At 29.0% G+C, this 20,026-nt stretch overlaps 1 protein-coding gene across 2 annotated transcripts; it reads right to left on the reverse strand.

Moving 5' to 3' along the window:
• Positions 1–3,199: 3,199 nt before the first annotated feature.
• On the reverse strand, positions 3,200–5,209 carry LOC100215242 (gamma-glutamyl hydrolase A). Of its 2 annotated transcripts, XM_065805112.1 has the most exons (4): positions 5,020–5,187; positions 4,543–4,684; positions 3,774–4,458; positions 3,200–3,631 (listed from the first exon to the last, which is right to left on the reverse strand). In XM_065805112.1, the coding sequence occupies exons 3-4, from the start codon at positions 4,438–4,440 to the stop codon at positions 3,339–3,341; spliced, it is 960 nt and encodes a 319-aa protein (XP_065661184.1). In that variant the 5' UTR covers positions 4,441–4,458; positions 4,543–4,684; positions 5,020–5,187; the 3' UTR covers positions 3,200–3,338. The 2 variants fall into 2 exon arrangements, with proteins under 2 accessions (XP_065661184.1, XP_065661183.1); XM_065805111.1 differs by lacking the exon at positions 4,543–4,684 and having other exon boundaries at positions 5,020–5,209.
• Positions 5,210–20,026: the final 14,817 nt, after the last annotated feature.

A 20,026-nucleotide genomic window follows, 5' to 3' on the forward strand; every position in this document is an offset into this window, starting at 1 on the left:
CGCATTTATAATGATCCTAACCACGCAATCTATTGCTTTAATGATTAGTTTCAAAAGTTTAGTTGTGTACTTAAATTATTTTGTGTTACAAAAAATATCTTGAGTCACTTTGAAATGAATAAGATGCCGAGAACGACAACCATTTCATCTCTTGGCTCTATGACAACTACGATGTAATTGTCATAGATTTCGATGTGTTGTTGCTTTAATTTTTCTTAGAGTTTTATTTATCTTACGGAATGGAAAAAAATTTATATCCAAAGTTAGTGTTTTATTATCATCTTTAAAGATAATAATATCAAAATTGCCAGGAAATTACACTATTTCGATGCCGACATGTTGCGGGGCAAAACGTGACGTTTTGGTTTTTAGTTTTGCCAATATCATCCATGTTTACTTAGAAAGTTAAGTACGGTTAGAAACCGTACTTAACTTTCTATGTGAGAAAAATTAAATGAGGCAATTTTTCTGAGCAGAGCATGTTATGTTAAAATTTAAAGAGATTTCATTGAGAAAAGCAGCTTTGACATTTAACGTAAATAGATGGTTTACATAGAAGGATTTTAAAAAAATTAAAGACTTCAGACTTTATACATAGAAAATTACTTGGTTCATTTAAAAAAGTATTGCCAAATGATACTGAAAGTCAATTAGTTAACTACATAAAAGAAATGGGTTGTCTATAAGTGAAATTCAACAAGTTGTCTTCCAGTATGTTGAAAAGTACAAAACAGTTCATCCATTTAATAAATATAATGGTGTTGCAGGGAGAGATTTTGTAAGTGGATTTTTAAAGAGACATCCAGACCTTTCAATCAGAAAACCTTAAGGATTGTCTTTAAATCGTGCTTATGGTTTAAAAAGCAGTTCTATAAACATTTATTTCAATAATATAGAAGTTGTTATGAAAAAGTACAGGCTTGAATCTGTATTATATTATAAAATGTTTATCTTGCTAAACCTCTTAAAAATCTGTTTTGCTTATCATTATTTATTTGAATTACTTAATAAAAAAATCTGTCTCATTTTGCCCCACATAGCGGGTCAAAATGAGACTGGATAGGTGTTGTTAATAAATGATCTCTGGTGACCAAACCACTACAATTTTGCAACTCATGTTGTGTAATGTTATAGTAGGATGGTAGAAGATTTGAAAAATACCAAGCTTTCAAAAGTTCTTAGACGGCCAGTATCAGATAAATTAGTACTTAAGTGTCTCATTTTGCCCCTCGTTATCCTAGCTCGTTAACTGAAAGCTCTGCGGCAGTTAACAAGCTAGGATAACAATAAATTTTTAATTTTCTGAGGCTTAACCTCAGAAAATCAAAAATTTATTGTTTCAAAAGCTTGTGTTAACTTTTTAGTTATGTTATTAACAGTTATATTTTATTTATATACTACTAATATAATAATATTATATAGAGTAAAATCTGGAAAATTCGCCACCAATTGGTGTATATCTACATTTATAACTATAACTCTACTCAGGAATGAGATTTTTTTATAATTTAAATTTCAATTAGAAGAAAAACAAATTTCTTATCAAATTATGTAAAAAAAAATTTTTTGGGAAAACTTGATGAGAAAATTAATTGACAAAAATAATCTATAAAAAACAGGAAATTTAAAATTCTCATAAAAATCAAATTATTTATTTCCATTCAAAGTTTAAAAGACTAAAATATTGGAAATTTTTCAAAGGATTTTTGTATTGTTTTTTTCTTTCTAATTTTGATCGGTTCCAAAGTTATAACGGAAATACTAAATGGTAGAATTTCGCCTCTTATTTATATTAAATAGAAATGCGCTTTGATTAGATAATCAATATTATTTCCCTTCCTCTTGTTTTGGTTATTAATTTCTCAAGTCATGTTGGTCTTATAATCAATTCAAATTAATTAAATCAATCAATTATCAGCAACAATGCCGCGAAACTACAAAAGAAAATCCGTCACCAATTACAGCGAAGAGCTAATGGAAAAAGCCATTGCAAAAGTTAAAGCTGGTGAGCTGTATACCTCGGAGGACTCTAAAAAGAAAAATTCAATAACAAATCTCCGTAAACATCCTACATTCATCAGAAAGAAGAAAAAAAAGGTGGGGAGCGGACATGCCCCGATACCTCTTGGTATCGATGGCCATGCCCCACTTATCGAATATTGTTAGAATTCTTTTATTTAACTGATTCTAAATGTGTTTTTAAAATTTATAACTTAAAATAAAAAATTTATGTTGTAAATAACAGGTGGCGAAATTCCCCTAAATTAGATTTTATTGGGGTAATTTCACCACCCCATTTTTTCTGTTCTAATTACTGATTCTGTCTTCTCACATCCATATAATAATATAACACCGCAACTTAAGAAAATTTATCTTCTCAATCTCACCATAAAAGCATTTTTCGCAAAACCCAAAAAGGATTAATCAAGCTAAGCGATTTTGAACTAATTTGTTGATTCGCTTTTTTCAAATGCTGTTTTAAAACAAAAGTGTAAATTACGTCTACATTTACAAAAGTTTATGTATTTTAGTAATGGCACCTAAAATAGTTTTCTTAATACAAAAATATCTTCTTTACCTCAGATATATAAAACATTGAAGCAATTTTCTAAGCTAGAAATAACTTGACTCAATTTCATTAAAAACAATTTTATTAGTGCAAAACTATATATTTACAAAATCATAGTTTTTTATTTTTTGGTATTCCCACAATGTACAAGTAAAAATATCTAAACAGTGATAAAAGAAAAACAGAAAAACTTAACTATTATATATATATATATATATATATATATATATATATATATATATATATATATATATACATATATATATATATATATATATATATATATATATATATATATATATATATATATATATTTAATATATATATATATATTTATATATATATATATATATGTGTGTGTATATATATATATATATATATATTACAACTGTATTACAATTATATTACAACTATATTATACATGTGTCCGGCTTCATAATAATATGTGTTCGGCTGCATAGTTATATGATAGATAGCTTTTAAAGCACATCTCAATCTACAATTTATAAATACGTAATTAATTTTTAAAAAGATATGTGAAAACTGCTCAAGAAATTTCAAAAAAAGGGTTCACAATATATTTATTTATTTTAGTTCTATTAAGGTTTGTCAATTAAAAGTTACAGAACAAAAGTTGAAAGTTTTTAATCTGAAGAAATTAAAATAACATTTAAAAACTTTTTAAAGTAACAAAAATCAAAAGTGAAATGAGTAAAAACGTTTAACTTGTTAAACTGTGGCAGCTCAACTAATCCACTTAGATGAAAGATTATATTTCATTATGGGGAGTTTCTGGAAAGAGATATACTTGCTCAAAGTTAGTAAGTCTTCCTTCTTTACCTCCAGTATAAACAGGATTGAAGTTGTAAATTAAATAATCCTGCTCAAGTTTCGCTGACGGAAATTTGTGTGAATTTTTTCGAGATTCATCAACAAAAAAGTTTGCAACATATTGCGCCATTCTGACAGCATTCACAGAATGAGGAAGTTGCTCGTTTTGAGAAAATTCGAAAGCATTTTTTTCTGGGTGCCATTGAGTGCCATAAAAAGGATAGTCATAAGCTGAAATAAATTAGATTTATGTAGTAAGCTCATTAAATATCAAATATTATATCAATTTATGACCCTATAGTTTTATCTACTTGAATAATAACTACAATAATAAATAATAAAATAATAAAACCATTAAAACAACTAAAAAAACCTTCAATAGATGAAACAAATGTCAGTCCATTGGTATCTTTGTTAGTAGATAAAATCTTGTAAAACGATTTGAGAGTAGATCTAACTGTGTATTCCCTAGGAGATATTCCGTATGAATGGTGATTATATGTTATGTTTTCAGCTGATAATGCTTTAAATAAATTTTTATCAATTCCTGAGAACAAGCGACTTGTGCTTGCATCTGGAGTAAAGTTTAATGCTAAAGAGATATCTTCAGCTGCAAAGTTTGTTAACACATCTCCACTCTCAGTAGCAATTACATGAAGTGTTTCAAAGCCAAGGCAAGTCCCCCAAACAGGAAAATAATCTCCATTCTTGTTGGCTTTAATAGCAAGATCATGAAAAATTTTAGCATGTTTGTAGTACCCAGAGGTAAACCATGTTGTGCTGCCTCCCGGATATAGAACTCCATTTACATAGTTAAATAATTTTGAGACTTCGTCTGCCGTCATGCTAGCAGGAATAGGTACAACGCGAGCTCCTGCGCTCTCTAAATACTTAACGTACGAAGCAGCAATATAAGAGTAATGGTTGTCAACAGGTGATAGTTGTGCAAGTACAGCAATGATGGGGCGATCATTTAAAAGTGATTCACTTGGTAAGGTAAAAACATTAAGCAAAACAAAAACCAATCCAAAAAGAGCCATTGCTTAGTTTTTTATTGCCTACTCAAAAAAAAAAATTGTTTTAAAACAAAAGTGTACATTTGGTCTATATTCTCAAAAGTAAATTTATTTTTGAAATAGCACCTTATTCTATTTTAATTTTTGGTACCATTTTCTCGTCACAAAAGTAATATGCAATATTCTCCTGCAAGTTATTTATCGTTAACTAACTTGCAAACCACACTCTTTCTCTTCTTTACAAAAGTTTGTTAGCTCAATATTTTCTCTGAAATGTTATTATTATTATTATCTTATTTTAATTTATTTCGTTAATTTTTTTTGAGGAGAAGCGAAAGGGGAGGGAGAACTTAATATTTAATTTATGTCCTTATTTTAGCAATCTATTAAAAACTTAAAAAAAAACTCAAATGATAATGCAAGATAAAACTGATAAAATTTGATAAATGTATTAAAAAACAAACAAGTATTTAAAGTATTTACTATTTACATTACTCTCAAAAGATGATTTTTTGTTAAACCTTAAAACTAAAATATTTTTTAACGTTATAATCAATTTTTCGTTTATGTTTATTTTGTTTTAAAACTTAAAGTTTTGTATACCTCAATGACAGATTAGCAGCATATAGCTAGAAACAACAGTGTTTGTTAGCAATAACTTATTTGAAATATCATTTCGTCTTTTGTTAAAAAATAAATTTTCATAAATATCACTTGAAACTAGTTTACTCTTGTTTTGTTTTTGCAGAGATTTGAAAGAGTCACTGGTTTTCCGTTTACAATGTTTTTTTATAAGTTAGCTAATCTTTATAAATACTCAGTGACGAAGTATTTTAGATATGAATTAAGATTGACATTAGCAGTGAAGGAGAATATTTGCGTAAAGACGCTTTACAAAACTCGATTTAAGAAATCATATACGGTTTTAATTTTTAAAGAAAAAAATGACGCAAAGCTCAATGGGATATCTATTTTTGGACTTGCATGTTAGATAAGAGTTCAATTACTTTAAATTACTTTCTTTAAAAACAAAATATTTTTAAAATAATTTTTTGACATTTGCTTTATTAAAAAAATTTTTCGTTCATTTTTTAAATCTTTTTACTAACTTAATGAAAATAAAACCAATTAGTATAATTATGAATTATAGAACCTTCTAAAAGGGTCAAAACTTTTCTGAATAAGAAATTTTTAAAAAAATTAAAGTTTGTAATAACAAATCACATCCCACCGATAAAAAAATGGATGTTTATAATTATAGACGCCTCACTTTATACATTAGATGTATTAGAAGTATTAGGGGAGAGTTTTTGGAAAACTTAGAAAGTAAATATTTATTAACCGAAGATGGCTTTACTATGAAAACATTTATGATTTGATTAATATAAACAGACAACCTTACTACACTTTTAACCATAATTTGACTTAATTGATTGCACTGTTTTTGGAAATAAATTTTTTTTTGCAAAGGTACCATTTTGTTTCAATTAAGGCAACTGGTTCCCTAAATTGGAACCCTTTGATTCCTTAATCAGAACAGGTTATTTCTTAAAAACAAAAAACAAAAAAACCCCGGTAAAATCAACAAAAATTGATTTAAAATGATTTTTATCTTTACAATGAAAATTTAAACAGTTCATTCAAAACTTATAATAGGATTAATATTACCCTGGCAAATTGAAATTCTACAAACAACAAATTGTATAAAAGTTTCAACTGTTATGACATTCTTTTAATCTATTGATTAAAAATCCCTAAATAAAGTATTATTTTTAAGTTTATGCTTGTTACTAAGTATTTTTAAATTGCAAATGAACTATTTCTAGAACCCTTGATTTTATAACTGATTAAGTAAGAAAAACTTTATAACTCCAACCAAAGAAACTTTGGAATATTTTGTTATATCACTGCAATATCATGTTTGCAGCAACTTATAATATAAGTTTATACTTGTATTTGCATTTTAAATCCCATCGCATTTAACACAAAAAGCCGTATAACCTATAGCAATATAGTTTACCCAGAGCAATCAATATCGTGTGAACACAAAATAAGACCACCGAAAAAAAATGACGCAAGAAAGCTTTAAACCAATGATGCACATGCATTTTTTGAGAGATAATTTTTAATATCTTTCAAAACGTAAAAATAAGACGTTTTACTAGAAAAATGTAAAATACAGCCATATATATATTTTTTTTAATAAATGCTTGTGTTCCAATTAAGACGCTGTTCCAATTGCGGCAACTCTCCCCTACCCATATTAATTCTTTATTAAAAAAATTATTAACAAATAATTAACAATTGATGCAACAACACTTGTATTGAAACAAGCAATATTGCCCTAACCCAAAATAATGATGATTTTTTTTCTTCTTGAATTTTTTTCAGTGTAACTTACATAATATATAAAAAGTCATAAAGAGTTTCATACACGATAATGAGGACAACATTTAAAAATAATTGTAAAATAAAAGTAAACTATTTTTTAGTTATTTTAAATAAACTAGATTATAAAATAAAAAATATTATTCCCATTTATTATTATAATCATTATTATTATTATCATTATATATATATATATATATATATATATATATATATATATATATATATATATATATATATATATATATATATATATATATATATATATATATATATATATATATATAATAAGTACCAAGTATGCCAATACATGCTGACAAGAAGGATTAAAGAAGTTTTTTGCAAAACTGTTCCAGGCCTCTCTTGCAATGTTGTATAGGAATGATCCAAAGTGTAGCTCATTCCAATTAAATCTGATAATTTCCTCCATTTTTTCCACATCTTCTTTGATACTTAGCCAGGTATTCTGCAGTCTTAACATATCGCGACGTTAGAATTATCTTGTTCTATCTCCACATTTTTAAGTTTTGAGATAAAGCGATTTAAAAAATAAAAATTTAAGACGATGCACAGTGGTCCAGAAATGTCACTTTTGAGGCAAAAATCCGATTTTGAAGCTAAAGAGCTAAAATTTTCGGTGAATCTTCATTATACTCTGGCCAACAATAACTATCATTGTAATGTTAGTTGTCATACCTCTAAAGGACACACCAATGACACGAAACCAAGGACAAAGGAAATAACGAATAATAAACATGTGATACGTATTTCATATTTAATTTTCAACTTTTTATAAACTATAAATAGTCACCAGCATGTATGAAACATTTTTATTGAATGAATAAATATCATACATGTGCAGAGCACCATGAACACATAGCGTAATAGCTTACATTTAACGTACTTATTTTAACATAATCATTTTTGGAATACCTTTTAGCTAAATATTCTATGGAGGACAAATTACACATTTATTACATCTTGATAGATTGCATAAACATGTAGAGTAGCACATCAAGGGCAAAAAGTAGACAAACCATTTGACACAAGGACAACACCAAGGACAAAAAGTAGATACATGACAATATTTAAATTAATTTAATAATTTCCATGATTTATGGTACACTTATGAATATTATTGTGTAGAATAAACAAACTCTAAAATAACACACCAAGAACACATGACATAACATGTCACATGTCATGTCAAGTGTTCTTATTTCCATAATACTGATTTTAATAGTTTGCCTTTCTAGTCGATTAGTAAACAAAATCATCAAGGACACATATTTTATAATTACCTAGACATGAATATTTTATGCATAGCACAACAAGAACATACGACTACTTAAAAAGAAAGCACAATTTTGGTTTTACACTGAGATTATAAATAAAAATGAATTGTCTTTAATATTTATAAATTTATTTTTTTTAACTAAACTGAGCTATTTAAAAATACATAACTATAAAAGGTTTGATTATTTAAAAAACAAAAATGAAACAGGTGTCAAATCTCTACTTAAAAAAAAAAAGTGCTAATCTAAACATGCAGCTTTTTACAGATTTCTTTAAAGTAAATCTATTTAGGACCCAAATTATCAATACTACAATTAAGAATACAATAAAGAATATAATTGCATTAAGAGAATTACAAAAGAAGGTCTAAACATTCTGCTGGAAGAGCAAGCTCCTTCTTTGATTCAGAACTTTGCATCATAGAAGTAATAAAGAGATCTGATGAGCAGAGTAATCTATGTATTACATCTTCATCTGTAATTTTTCTAGCAAATTTTCTTGTAAAATGTTCTCGAAAATTTTTAACATCTTTGTTTCTACTTTCCTGTGCTTCTTCAGATAAGAGGCCAATTGGAACTGGCTTGTCTCTTACAACCTGATGTGAATGGACAATCATCTTGTGCACTCCAGCAGGCATAGGATACCATTTAAAATGTGCTACATACATGTATGTCTTAAATGTATCTTTGCAATATATTTCTAGTTTATCTGGATCAATTGGTTGCTTACAGGACAATATACAAAGAATAATGAAAAACCTTTTAACAAGATCCTTATCAATTCCAAGTATTTCAGTAAACGTTTCATGGCTTCTTAATGCCCTTCTTGCTGTGTTTCCATCATTGGATGTACCAAAGCTACCACTTTTTGGTACATCAACAATAAGTCAGAGTGTATCTTTTATTTTTTTCTGAATTTCTTTTTTTCGATTTGCAACTATTTTTTTCTTTTCAGGAGTGTTTGCATGAAAAAATGATTGTATCCTGGTCTTCTTCTCTGTCCAATATGTAACAGACATTCAAAACAACGAATCCAGAAATGGAGAGTGTGAATTCCAAGGTCCAAAGACATCTGATTTGGTTGTCTATTGTAAGCAATTTCAAAGTCATTCATTTTTTTAGGATTTAATCCACATATATTGCAAACTTGATAAGAATCACTCAATGGAGAAAGAAGAGTGGAAACTTTCCCATCAATCATAGTACATTCTAACTTGTGTTTGACTTGAAATAAGTCTATGGTTGTTGCTCTGAGTTCAGTTGACATAAAAAAATCATATTCTGCTTTAACAACTCGCTGATTTTCTTTAACGTATTGTATTCGAACAGGACGACAATATTGGGTTGAGGATGTTTTAGGATTAATCCATAGAATAACATTAGTCTCCTGTATTTTAAGTTGCACAGGTACTGCACATAAAAGAAACAGAGATTCTTCAACTGTAACTAGCAATCTGTCCTCTTCATCTTCGGTTCTCTGTTTATAAACAGACTGTCCAGATGAACCATCGAATCCAACTTTGCTTATAAGAAGTAGAGTATTGCAAGGCTCAGGTAGTTTCGATTTATCCATAACTTTCCGAATTCTGTTTGTAGTATGATCAATTATTCCTTGAAGATTCACAGAAGCACTGTAGTTTGATATGACAATTCCGGAATCTGGAATGCAATTACTTTTAGCTTTCATAATAAAATTGTAGACAGGGTATAGCATGCAACCTTTATCTAAGGCCCCTTGACTTATAATTTGATAGTCAGTCCTACACATTCTACAGTCTTACATTAAAGCTAAAGCTTCTTCTGCTGAGTAGCTTTTAGAGCATGGTATAATACAGGATCCATCAGTTTTATTTTCCATCAAATGTTTGGTAACTTTGGCATCTTTAAATCGACCTTCTTTATTGAGATTAAGAATAAGGACATGAAGCACATTTTTAGTGGTAACACCTAACTTTTCAGTTATCTCTGAAGATCTTCTTTTCTTAGACCCTGTTGAGAGGTCTTCAAATGATTTTGAAGGTGCACCACGTTGTACATTTTTTATTATAACTTGCTGTTGAGGTTCGTTTACAATAAATTCCATATTTAACCATTTCTCGTAACAATTTATAAACCTTCCTTTTTGTCTACCTGTCTCATTCCATTTCTTTTTAAAGTTTTTCATAAATTTTTTGGTTAACCTCATTTGATTGTAGTTCGGATAACATTGAGAAATCAATATACAAACTTTGGTTTTTGCTTCCTTACTAATTAAACTTTATATTTATTTTCATAACTTCCTTTAATTAAGTAATCGAAAATGTATTTATTTCTCATATTTAAAATTAGTTTCACCGCTAAATACTTATTGAATATTATAGTTTTGATTATTTTGTTTATTCGATTGTTTTATTTATGTTTTGTTTGGTCCGCTTTTGTACATTTATATTCCGCTATTCATTACCACGGTTGAAACTCATTAAAAAACATCGGGAATGAGAGGGGGAGCCGCATTTTAAATTTAAGTGCATCAAGTTTGGAATGACCCTATAGATACAAAAGCAAACAAAAGCAGCCAAAACTTTTCCAAAAATTTTTATAAGCAATACATTTTCAAACGCAAAAAATTTTAAGGTGGGCAAACCTGGGAGAAAATTTTCCTGGTTGATCAAAGTTTTATTTTCAAACAATTTATAATAAAAAAGTAGTAAACATACGGTTTATTGTGCTTTTTTATAAAATTGTATATTTTGAATTATTTTATTTTGATTTTCCATATTTTATAAGACTATCTAAAAAAAAAAAAGATTTATCTATGACATCAGTAGAAGTGAGCTTGTATAAAAGTTGGTAGACCGATTTTCGCCTGAAAAAATGTAAATTTCTTCAATCTTTGAACTTCAAACCCTTCCTAGACAAATTTTTTTTTAAATTACGGACCTTAAAAATTTAAATCTGGTTTCCACATAACATATATAATTTAATTTTTTAATTGGTTTTATTATAAAACAAAATTTTTTTCGTATTTATGGCATGGTACTGGACCACTGTGCGATGGCGTATAAAAGTTTTTTTATAATTTATGTTTTCTCCGCAACTTTTTTACTTACAGCTTAGTTTTCAATACAGTAGAAAAACATTATTCTGAGGTACAGGTAACACACTCAATAACTCAACTTTTTCAAAAAGTGGAGATAGAACAAGATAATTCTAACGTCGCGATATAAATGCTCTCCTGGGCCCTTTTCTTTTTTCTCTGTAAGAGCTTCCATAAAATGAAAGATGTGTAACTTGGTATGAGCGTGAACGGACGTTTGTGACTGTTTGTGAGCGGACGTGTTTTTATCAATCTTATTAAAAAATTAAAATATGGATTTAACGTTAAAAAACAAAAACAAAAAAGTTAATAACATTAAAGCTTTAAAAATAAAAAAACTTTTATACTATCAGAAACAAGCAAATTACTAAAAGAACAAGAACTTTATATTAATAATAAGTGGAAACTTAAAAATTCTCGCAGAACGACTCGACAAACTTGAATATGAAGCAAATGAAAGCAATTCAAAAGATGCCATCATTGAAAGAGAAATTTACGAAATTAAAGAGAGCTTGAACTTTCAAGAAGAAAATATAAATAAAAAAATGGAAAAAATTACAACAAATGTGGGGTATGATATAAATTACGCAGAAACAATTTAAGGATCGATAGTGTAAAAGAAAAAGAAGGTGAAAGCTGGGATGATTGTAGAAACTCGTTAAAAGAAATAATTAAAAATAAACTTAATATATCTGACGAAATTTAAATTCAAAGAACCCATCGTATTGGAAATGCAAGAAATCATAAGTTAACAAGAACAATAATCTTCAAACTGCTGAATTATTTAGATAAACTTAAAGTTCTTAACAACGCAAAAAAATTAAGAGAGAATGGGCTATATATAAAAACTACGCGAAAGAAACAATGGAACATCGAAAGAAACTATGGGAGGAAGTTAAACGACTTCGTAAAGCTGGTAAGTACGCCATGATTAAATTTGATAAAATTTATTGCAGTGATTTAAAAAAATAAACAGCTGTTTTAAGCGAGCGCATTTTCTAAAAAGTTTTTATTTTATAAAAAATCATTATGGCTAATGAATCTTTACCACACAATCATTATGACAACTTTAGCTTTTAAGCGAAAAATACTCCGATTCTACATACTTTAATATACCAAATTTTAAATTTGAACTTTGAACTTTGAAATCTGAAACCACTATAAATAACTTTACGGTAATATTCATAAACATCAGAAGTTTACTTATTAATATAGACAAGTTAAAAACCTTTCTCCTTAAATGCAAACATACTTTCAGTATGATCTGCCTTACACAGACTTGGTGCTCTGACGAAGCAGCAGAAACAAACATTGACCTCCAAATTCCAAACTATAAAATATTTTCTAAAGAAAGATCAGTTAGCAAAAAAGGAGGAGGAATTGTGAATTATATACGGAATGATATAAACATTAAGATAAGAAATGATCTTTCAAACTCTAATGGCGATAGTGAGGTCCTCACAATGGAAGTTATTAACACTGCCTCAAAGAACTTTCTAGTTTCTACGTGCTACCTGATGACCACCTGATGGTGATACTTGTAAATTTTCGAATTATATGAAACATAATTACATAAAATTAGAGAACAGAAAAAGTTATTCATTATTGGAGATATGAACATAAATATTTTAATGTATAACAAGCATGCGATTACTAAAAATTTCTTTGACGACATGTTTCAACTTCATATCTTCCCCATTATCAACAAACCTACCAAGGTAACTTCCAAATCTATTACTGCTATTGACAATATATTACTCAATACAAGATCCTTCTCTAAAATCAGGAATAATAAAAACAGATATTTCAGATCACTTTCCAATATACTTCTCTTTGTCACAAAATTCCACAAAAATTAATAATTTAAAATTCTTATGTTATAAAAGAATTACCGATGAAACGTCTCCTCAAAAATTTAATTACTTGCTATCGGCAACAAATTGGCAAAAGGTCTACCAAGAATGTAACCTAGAAAACACAAACTTTAACATTATAAATTTATTTATCCGACAATATTATAAAAGTTTTCCAATTCAAGAAAAAGAAATAAAAGCAAAATATTTAAATTATCCATGGATAACAAAAATAAGAAATTCCTCAAAACAAAAACAAAAACTATACGTAAAATACTTAAAAAGCAGAATCAAAGCGAACCTATCCCTCTTCAAGCAATACAAAGACCTGTTTGAAAAAATAAAAATAAAAACATAAAATTTTATATTATTCTAATAAAATACAAAAATTTAATGGAGAGTCAAAAAAGACATGGGACATTATGTAGGAAATAATTGGTAAAAGTAAATCTAATTTTAACAAAATGCCTTCTAGAGTAATAATTAATGAAACTGAATCAAACAACAAGCGAGATATTTCCAATGAATATAACAACTACTTAGCCAACATTAGTGCTGATCTTGCATCAAAAATTTAATGCCCAAATAATGCATTTAAAAGTTACTTAACAGGCTCACATTACTCTTTAAATTTCAATGAAATAAATCAAGACGAACTTGAAATAGCTATTAAATCACTTAATATTAAGTCCGTATGAATCGATGATACCTCTTGCAAAGTGTCTAATGTTTTTGAGGAGATACATAATCAAAATAATTTATCAAGTATTTAATTCATCAGTTACAACAGGTATTGTACCTGATAAACTAAAAATCGCTAAAATTATACCAATCTATAAATCAGAAGAAACTAATTATTTAAACAATTATAGACCAATCTCAATTCTTTCGGTATTCTCAAAACTTCTAGAACAAGTAATCTATAATAAATTAAATGAATATTTAAAACCTAACAAAATTATCAATAAAGGTCAATATGGTTTTCAAATGCTACACTCAATGCAATTCTTGACCTCTCAAATGGGATAAGTATATCATTTAAAAAAAATTCACATTCGGGATCTTCATTGATATGTAAAAGGCATTTGACACCGTCAACCATGAGATTTTACTAACAAAAATGGAAAACTATGGTATAAAAAATCAAGCTTTAAATTGGTTTAAAAGTTACCTTAATAACAGACAACAATGTCTTATTATAGATAGAAAAAGCAACTCAAATTTACTAAAAACAAAATGTGATATACCCCAAGATTCCATTCTTGCTCTGAATTCAAAGTTTTTAGGAGTTCTAATTGATGAACACATCTCCTGGAAACCCCACATAAACTACATAAACGCAAAAATATCAAAGAACATAGGTTTACTTTACAAGGCAAGACCATTTTTGTCACAAAAAAGTCTAAAACTTTTTTACTTTTCATTTACACATTGCTTTCTCATGTATGCCAATACAGCATGGAGCAGTACCCATAAATCTAAACTAGAACCGCTTTACTTACGTCAAAAACACGCTTCAAGACTAGTATACAATAAAAACAACTTTTTTTTTTCTCTTATTTACTTATGCTGATCCCTTATTGGAACAAATGAACGCACTAAATATATTTTAAATAAATGTTTTTGAAAATATACTTATCATGTTTAAATATAAACTAAGTCTGGTTCCAGAACATTTTACAGCACACTTTTTTAAAAACAATATAAATAAATACAATACAAGAGCAACAGGCAACTTTAAGATACCGTTTGAAATAACAAGACTCTCAAAATTCTCAATTATATATCGTGGTCCTTATTTATTTAACAAATTAATTTCCAGAAACAAATCACTATTAAACTTAAACAACGAACACTCTCTGAAAATAAAGCTAAAAACTACAATAGTCAAGTTAAACACCTATAAGGAATTTTTTTAAATTTGATTAAAAAAATAAATAAATGTAACTTAACTTTGAATACAAATCGATTAAAAAAGTAATATTAATAACAAGGTATATATTTAACACATACATTAATACCACGTATGCAACTGATTTTTTATGTATACTACACGTCTTTGAAAAAGGTACTCGATGACAAGACAGAATTAAGTCTTCTGCGAGCTTTCTATAACTACAAATAAGTAATTCTTTTTATCAACTTACATAAATTTTGTTTTTATCGTATTTATACACTAACACTATTTCGAAATGTGGTAGATAAACTTATAGTGAAACATCTAAACACTCCCTCGAAAAATCAGCAGATTTATTTTTATTTATTGTATTTTTTATTTTAATTGGAATAATATAGAGATATATTTCTCGGATTATTTTTACGTTCACGTTATTATATTGTTGTAATTGGTATTTATTTTAATCATGTCTCGGAGTTGTATGCAACTATATTTTTATTTACTTCGCATATTTCGAACTTTATATTTATGATTTATATTTGTATATCTTTACCGCCAATCTGTGATTGGTTACTTGTAAATACTTTGTAGTTGTAAAATAAACATGCGTAAAAAAATAAAAAAAAACTCTAGCATATGTAGCTAGAGAAAAATGATATTAAAAATATTTGTGGGAGTGCTAATGGCGCCAACAAAATACTCTAGTGTTGGCAGTGGCGTTGCGTGAGAAAATTCCAGGGGGGGGGGGATGGGAAGAAACCTTGTTTTTCTCAACTGCTTAACATAGTTTTCACAACTGTTTTTTATCATTCAAGAATTTAAGAAATCAATTTCTGTCCTATATACAAAATCTACTGATTGTTATACTACACTGCACTCACTCTCATGAATTGCCAATTATCAGTATTTATTAACTTCTATTAACAAAACATAGCTTCCTTTACATATATATAAAATATTCAACTCAAAAAACGTCTAAAAGTTTTACCCATTCATAGTGAAATTGTATTAGTCCTAAAAAATGTTACAATTTACAAATACAATAAACTTTACAAACCATTCTGGCAGCATATATAGCAGTTTAAAATTTAACGGAAATGAGTTAGTACAAAGGAATTACAAAACTTATACGCACAATATTTTATCATCAGTCTATCATTTTTTGTCTACTATTTGATTTTAATATGACGTTTCTTCAACTGAACCCACCGTTTAACAAGATGTTCGGGGTTAACTCCTTTACAAAGATCTTTTTCGCACTTCAGTAGCATGAGACTATCCAATCTCTCGTCACTCATTGTTGTTTTCAGATGTGATTTTACAATCTTGAGTTGACTGAAAGAACGCTCATTTGATACTACACCATGAGCAGCTGTGATTATAAAAATGCATAGTTTATGGGCTTGTTTCAGTATATCCTTTAACTTCACAACATGGTACAAAATGTCTTGCAGCGTCTTGGCTGATGTTCTTGATGACTTAAAATCTTCATCACTTTCTTCTAAACAGATATCTATCAAAATTTCCATCTGGCCTTTCAGCACATGAATGTCTGGAATATGATCCTTGTATCCAGGGGGAAAATGTTTGCTTGCTTTTATTAAGTTTTTAATACTCAAATTATTCTTATTTAACGGAATACTAAAAATTTTGGTGATAGGGGCAAATATTTCCTTTGATGCTACCGAGTTTTCGGTTAAACCCGTGGCTATAGAGTCAACCTCTTTGATTTCTTTCCGGTAAAAAGCTTTTATCTCTATTGCTATTAATCTATGGTGTCGTTCGTAATCGTTTTCTGCATCAATGTGTAATTTCGTAGAAAATATTACTGCACTTTCAATCAAATTATTCATAGCATCTGTATCGTTACTGATATTTTGTATGTTCTTGGCAGTACTTTCAATTAATTAATACTGTCAATGACATTGAAGTTTGGACTTTCTAAGATTTCTGTTAATATTTTTATCTTCTCAATGATATTCTTCATGAAGAAAAGAGTAATAATGAAATCAAAAGTTGTTGCTTTTTTCAGAAGTCCCATTGCCTTAGTTCTCGTGTTAGTATCAAAAATCTTATTATTTGAGATGCTCTGAAGAAGATCAATAACCTTCTCCAAACACTGGTTTAATGGCTTAACAGATTTTGCTCGTGCGGTCCATCTTGTTCTAGACAGGTTTACAAGCTGTATTGCAATGTCAATGTCTTCAAGTTTTTCTTTTAAATAACTAAATCTTTTTGTGCTTGATGTGAAGAAAATATGCAACTGTTCGAGGACATTAAACAATTCTCGTATTAAAGCATTAACATTGCAGGCATGTTCAAGAGCAGTGTTTGTTCTGCGGTCTTGACAAGGTATGTAAGGTGCATTATGGCCAACTTCTTTTGTTATATACTTTTGTATTCCTTTAAATTGTCCAGACATTGAACTCGCGTAGTCATACGACTGAAAAGCTGTTATACACTGGCTGTTCTCACAACTACACTCATTATGTCCTTATGTGACATATCGGGAGTAGTGTTGGCCATCACGGAAAAAAAAATGGAGCTGTTAATTTCATCAATGATCTTACTCTTTAATTCAGTTGCAATTAAACTAATCATTTCATTTTGAGACAATGGACTCGTGTATGTAACTCTATATGGACGAAGAGCTCTATCTTCAATCCAGGCTTTTAGTGTGGGATTGTGGCGAGAGATAAGATTAACAACTGCAACAAAGTTACCTTGATTAGCATTGTCCGATTCTCTAAACGCTAGCCCTTGGCTTCCCAAAGTCTTGCATGTATCGATAAGAAATTCGACAGTTTTTTATATTCTGTACCTCTGTTTTTTACTCTTCTACTAGAGCAAGTCTATTGGATTTATCAATAAGGTAATCTATATGCCCTTTTTTCATAAGAAAGCGACTTTTATTCACTTAATGCAACTCTATGTGCTTGAGAGGTAAAGTGCGCCTGAAGTTTCCAAGTTTGTCTTTCCCAAGGCTTTTCATATTGGACCAAGATCTCACCCCAACATTTATCCAAGCACCTTTAGTTTTTCCCTTCTTTCCAACACCCTTGGGGAAAAGGCGGCAGACAAAACAAAATGAGGCATCCTTCTGGGTACTGTATTCTAAATGTTCAAACTCTTTGTACCACTGAGGATTAAATCTGTTTTTACCGTCACTTGGGAATCTAGCAAGTTTCTGTTGGTGTGGCCCTAACTGGGTTAAATACAATTTTTGATTAACCGTAATTGTATGTGGACGTAAACCTGGTTCATGGCTTATCAATGCTGATGAATCTGATTTGTCAATTATAGTATTTTGAGCTTTGGTATCGAGTTTTTTTATAAAAGCGTTTCACATTTTCAAAACATTTTTTGACATTTCCACCACAGAACTTGTTGCATTCACAATTTCAATTGCAGCGAATTTTTCATTTACTAATTCTTCTTTACAATATTTTTTATAAATGTCATTACAATCTTTAAGATTATCTATTAAAACACCCAAATTCCCCATGAGTGAAGTCCAATTTGTTGTTTCACTGCTTACTTCAGTAGTATCCAAGTTAATAATATTCGTGTCATTCTTTTCATCTCGGTCATGATACTGGTTTAAATGATCCTTAAGCCGTTTAATAAACGTAAAATTTATTTGTCCAAGTCAAAAAAATTGATCTTTGATGGATTTTTGCAAATATTTTAGTTTTATTTAACTAGAAAATATTTTTTGATTTTATCACCAATTTCCCAACTGTCCCAACTCGTAGCAAGGAAATTCCCAACTTTTCTCTTTTCTAGATTTTGGGAGGGGGAGACTCCCCTCCCTACCCCCTCCAAGGCGACGCCCCTGAGTGTTGGAAGCAGTGGTGTCAAAATATATAGCAAAGATCAGCTTTAACTAACCTAAAGAAGCTTTCAGCTTTGACTAACCTAAGGAAGGTGTCATTTGTGTTGTCAATATCTGGTAAAGTAACACAAAAAGACATTCTTTCAACAGTAACAATAATATTTAAGTTCTCCTCAATCTCTTTGATATTTTTGGTGTTAATGTGCAGGACAAGTCTTTTTCCCCTCAAAGTTTCCATTGTACCTTGTTTTATCTGGTCTCCAAATAATTAAAAAGAAAGAAAGGAAGAAAAAACAAATGTGATTGAATCATTATTAACCCAAGTATTTTGTTCGACTAGTTATTCTTACCTAGATCTTCAATCTTTGGAGATGGGAACATTCTTAAGATTAATGCCAGCTTTATTGCATATTGCTGCAATGATTGCCGTTTGAGTACGGATCCTAACCCTATACCGAGTAGATACTACAAAAGTACAATCCACCAGATCCTCAGGACGAATATTTATCATTACCTAAATAATAAATAATATTAATATTTCTACTCTAATTGAACTTTAATTTAGTTTACTCAAAATTAATACAACCAGTTTTATATTCAGTGCCGTGGCTTATGGATTTGCTAAAAAAACTAGCCATTACGGCCTCAATTTTTTTTTTTTCTAAAAAAGTGGATAAATTTTACAGATTACTTCAAAACAGCTGGGTACCTGACATATTTTAACGTCGCCGTTCATAAGACTAAATGCAATCAAATTAACGCTTAAATTCAATTAGATATATTTTATAATTGTTAAATTGATATAGAGTTACTAGTGAAGAGTTTCTTTAACTACTGTAAATGCATTACGCAGATAATAGAAGTACGTCGCAAACCATCAAAAAAAGGGTTTACGACGTGTTTTCATGCTGGCAAACTCATTTATTATGCCTTCATAACTTAATGTTCTTGCAACCTCGTTCTCAATAGACAGCATTGCTTAGGAAGACAAACGTTCATCGACCATTGTTGACCTATTTAAAAATACAAAGATATAAAGCTACACGTATCTATGTATAATGAAGCAAGATTATTTATACTAACCTATGAAATGTTTTAATTAGTTTTAACTTGCTGAAGCTACGTTCTGCCCTTGCAACAGTAACTGGTAAAGTAAGAATGATTCGTAACGCAAAAACTAGATTGGGATAAGTTTCTTGCAGCTCTTCTTTGTAGATGTAGTTTAGGAAGTCATATGCAGATTTTAGGAGAGCATTTTTTTCCTCC

The sequence above is a fragment of the Hydra vulgaris genome, chromosome 09 (genome assembly GCF_038396675.1).
Source record: "Hydra vulgaris chromosome 09, alternate assembly HydraT2T_AEP".
Taxonomy (NCBI): domain Eukaryota; kingdom Metazoa; phylum Cnidaria; class Hydrozoa; order Anthoathecata; family Hydridae; genus Hydra; species Hydra vulgaris.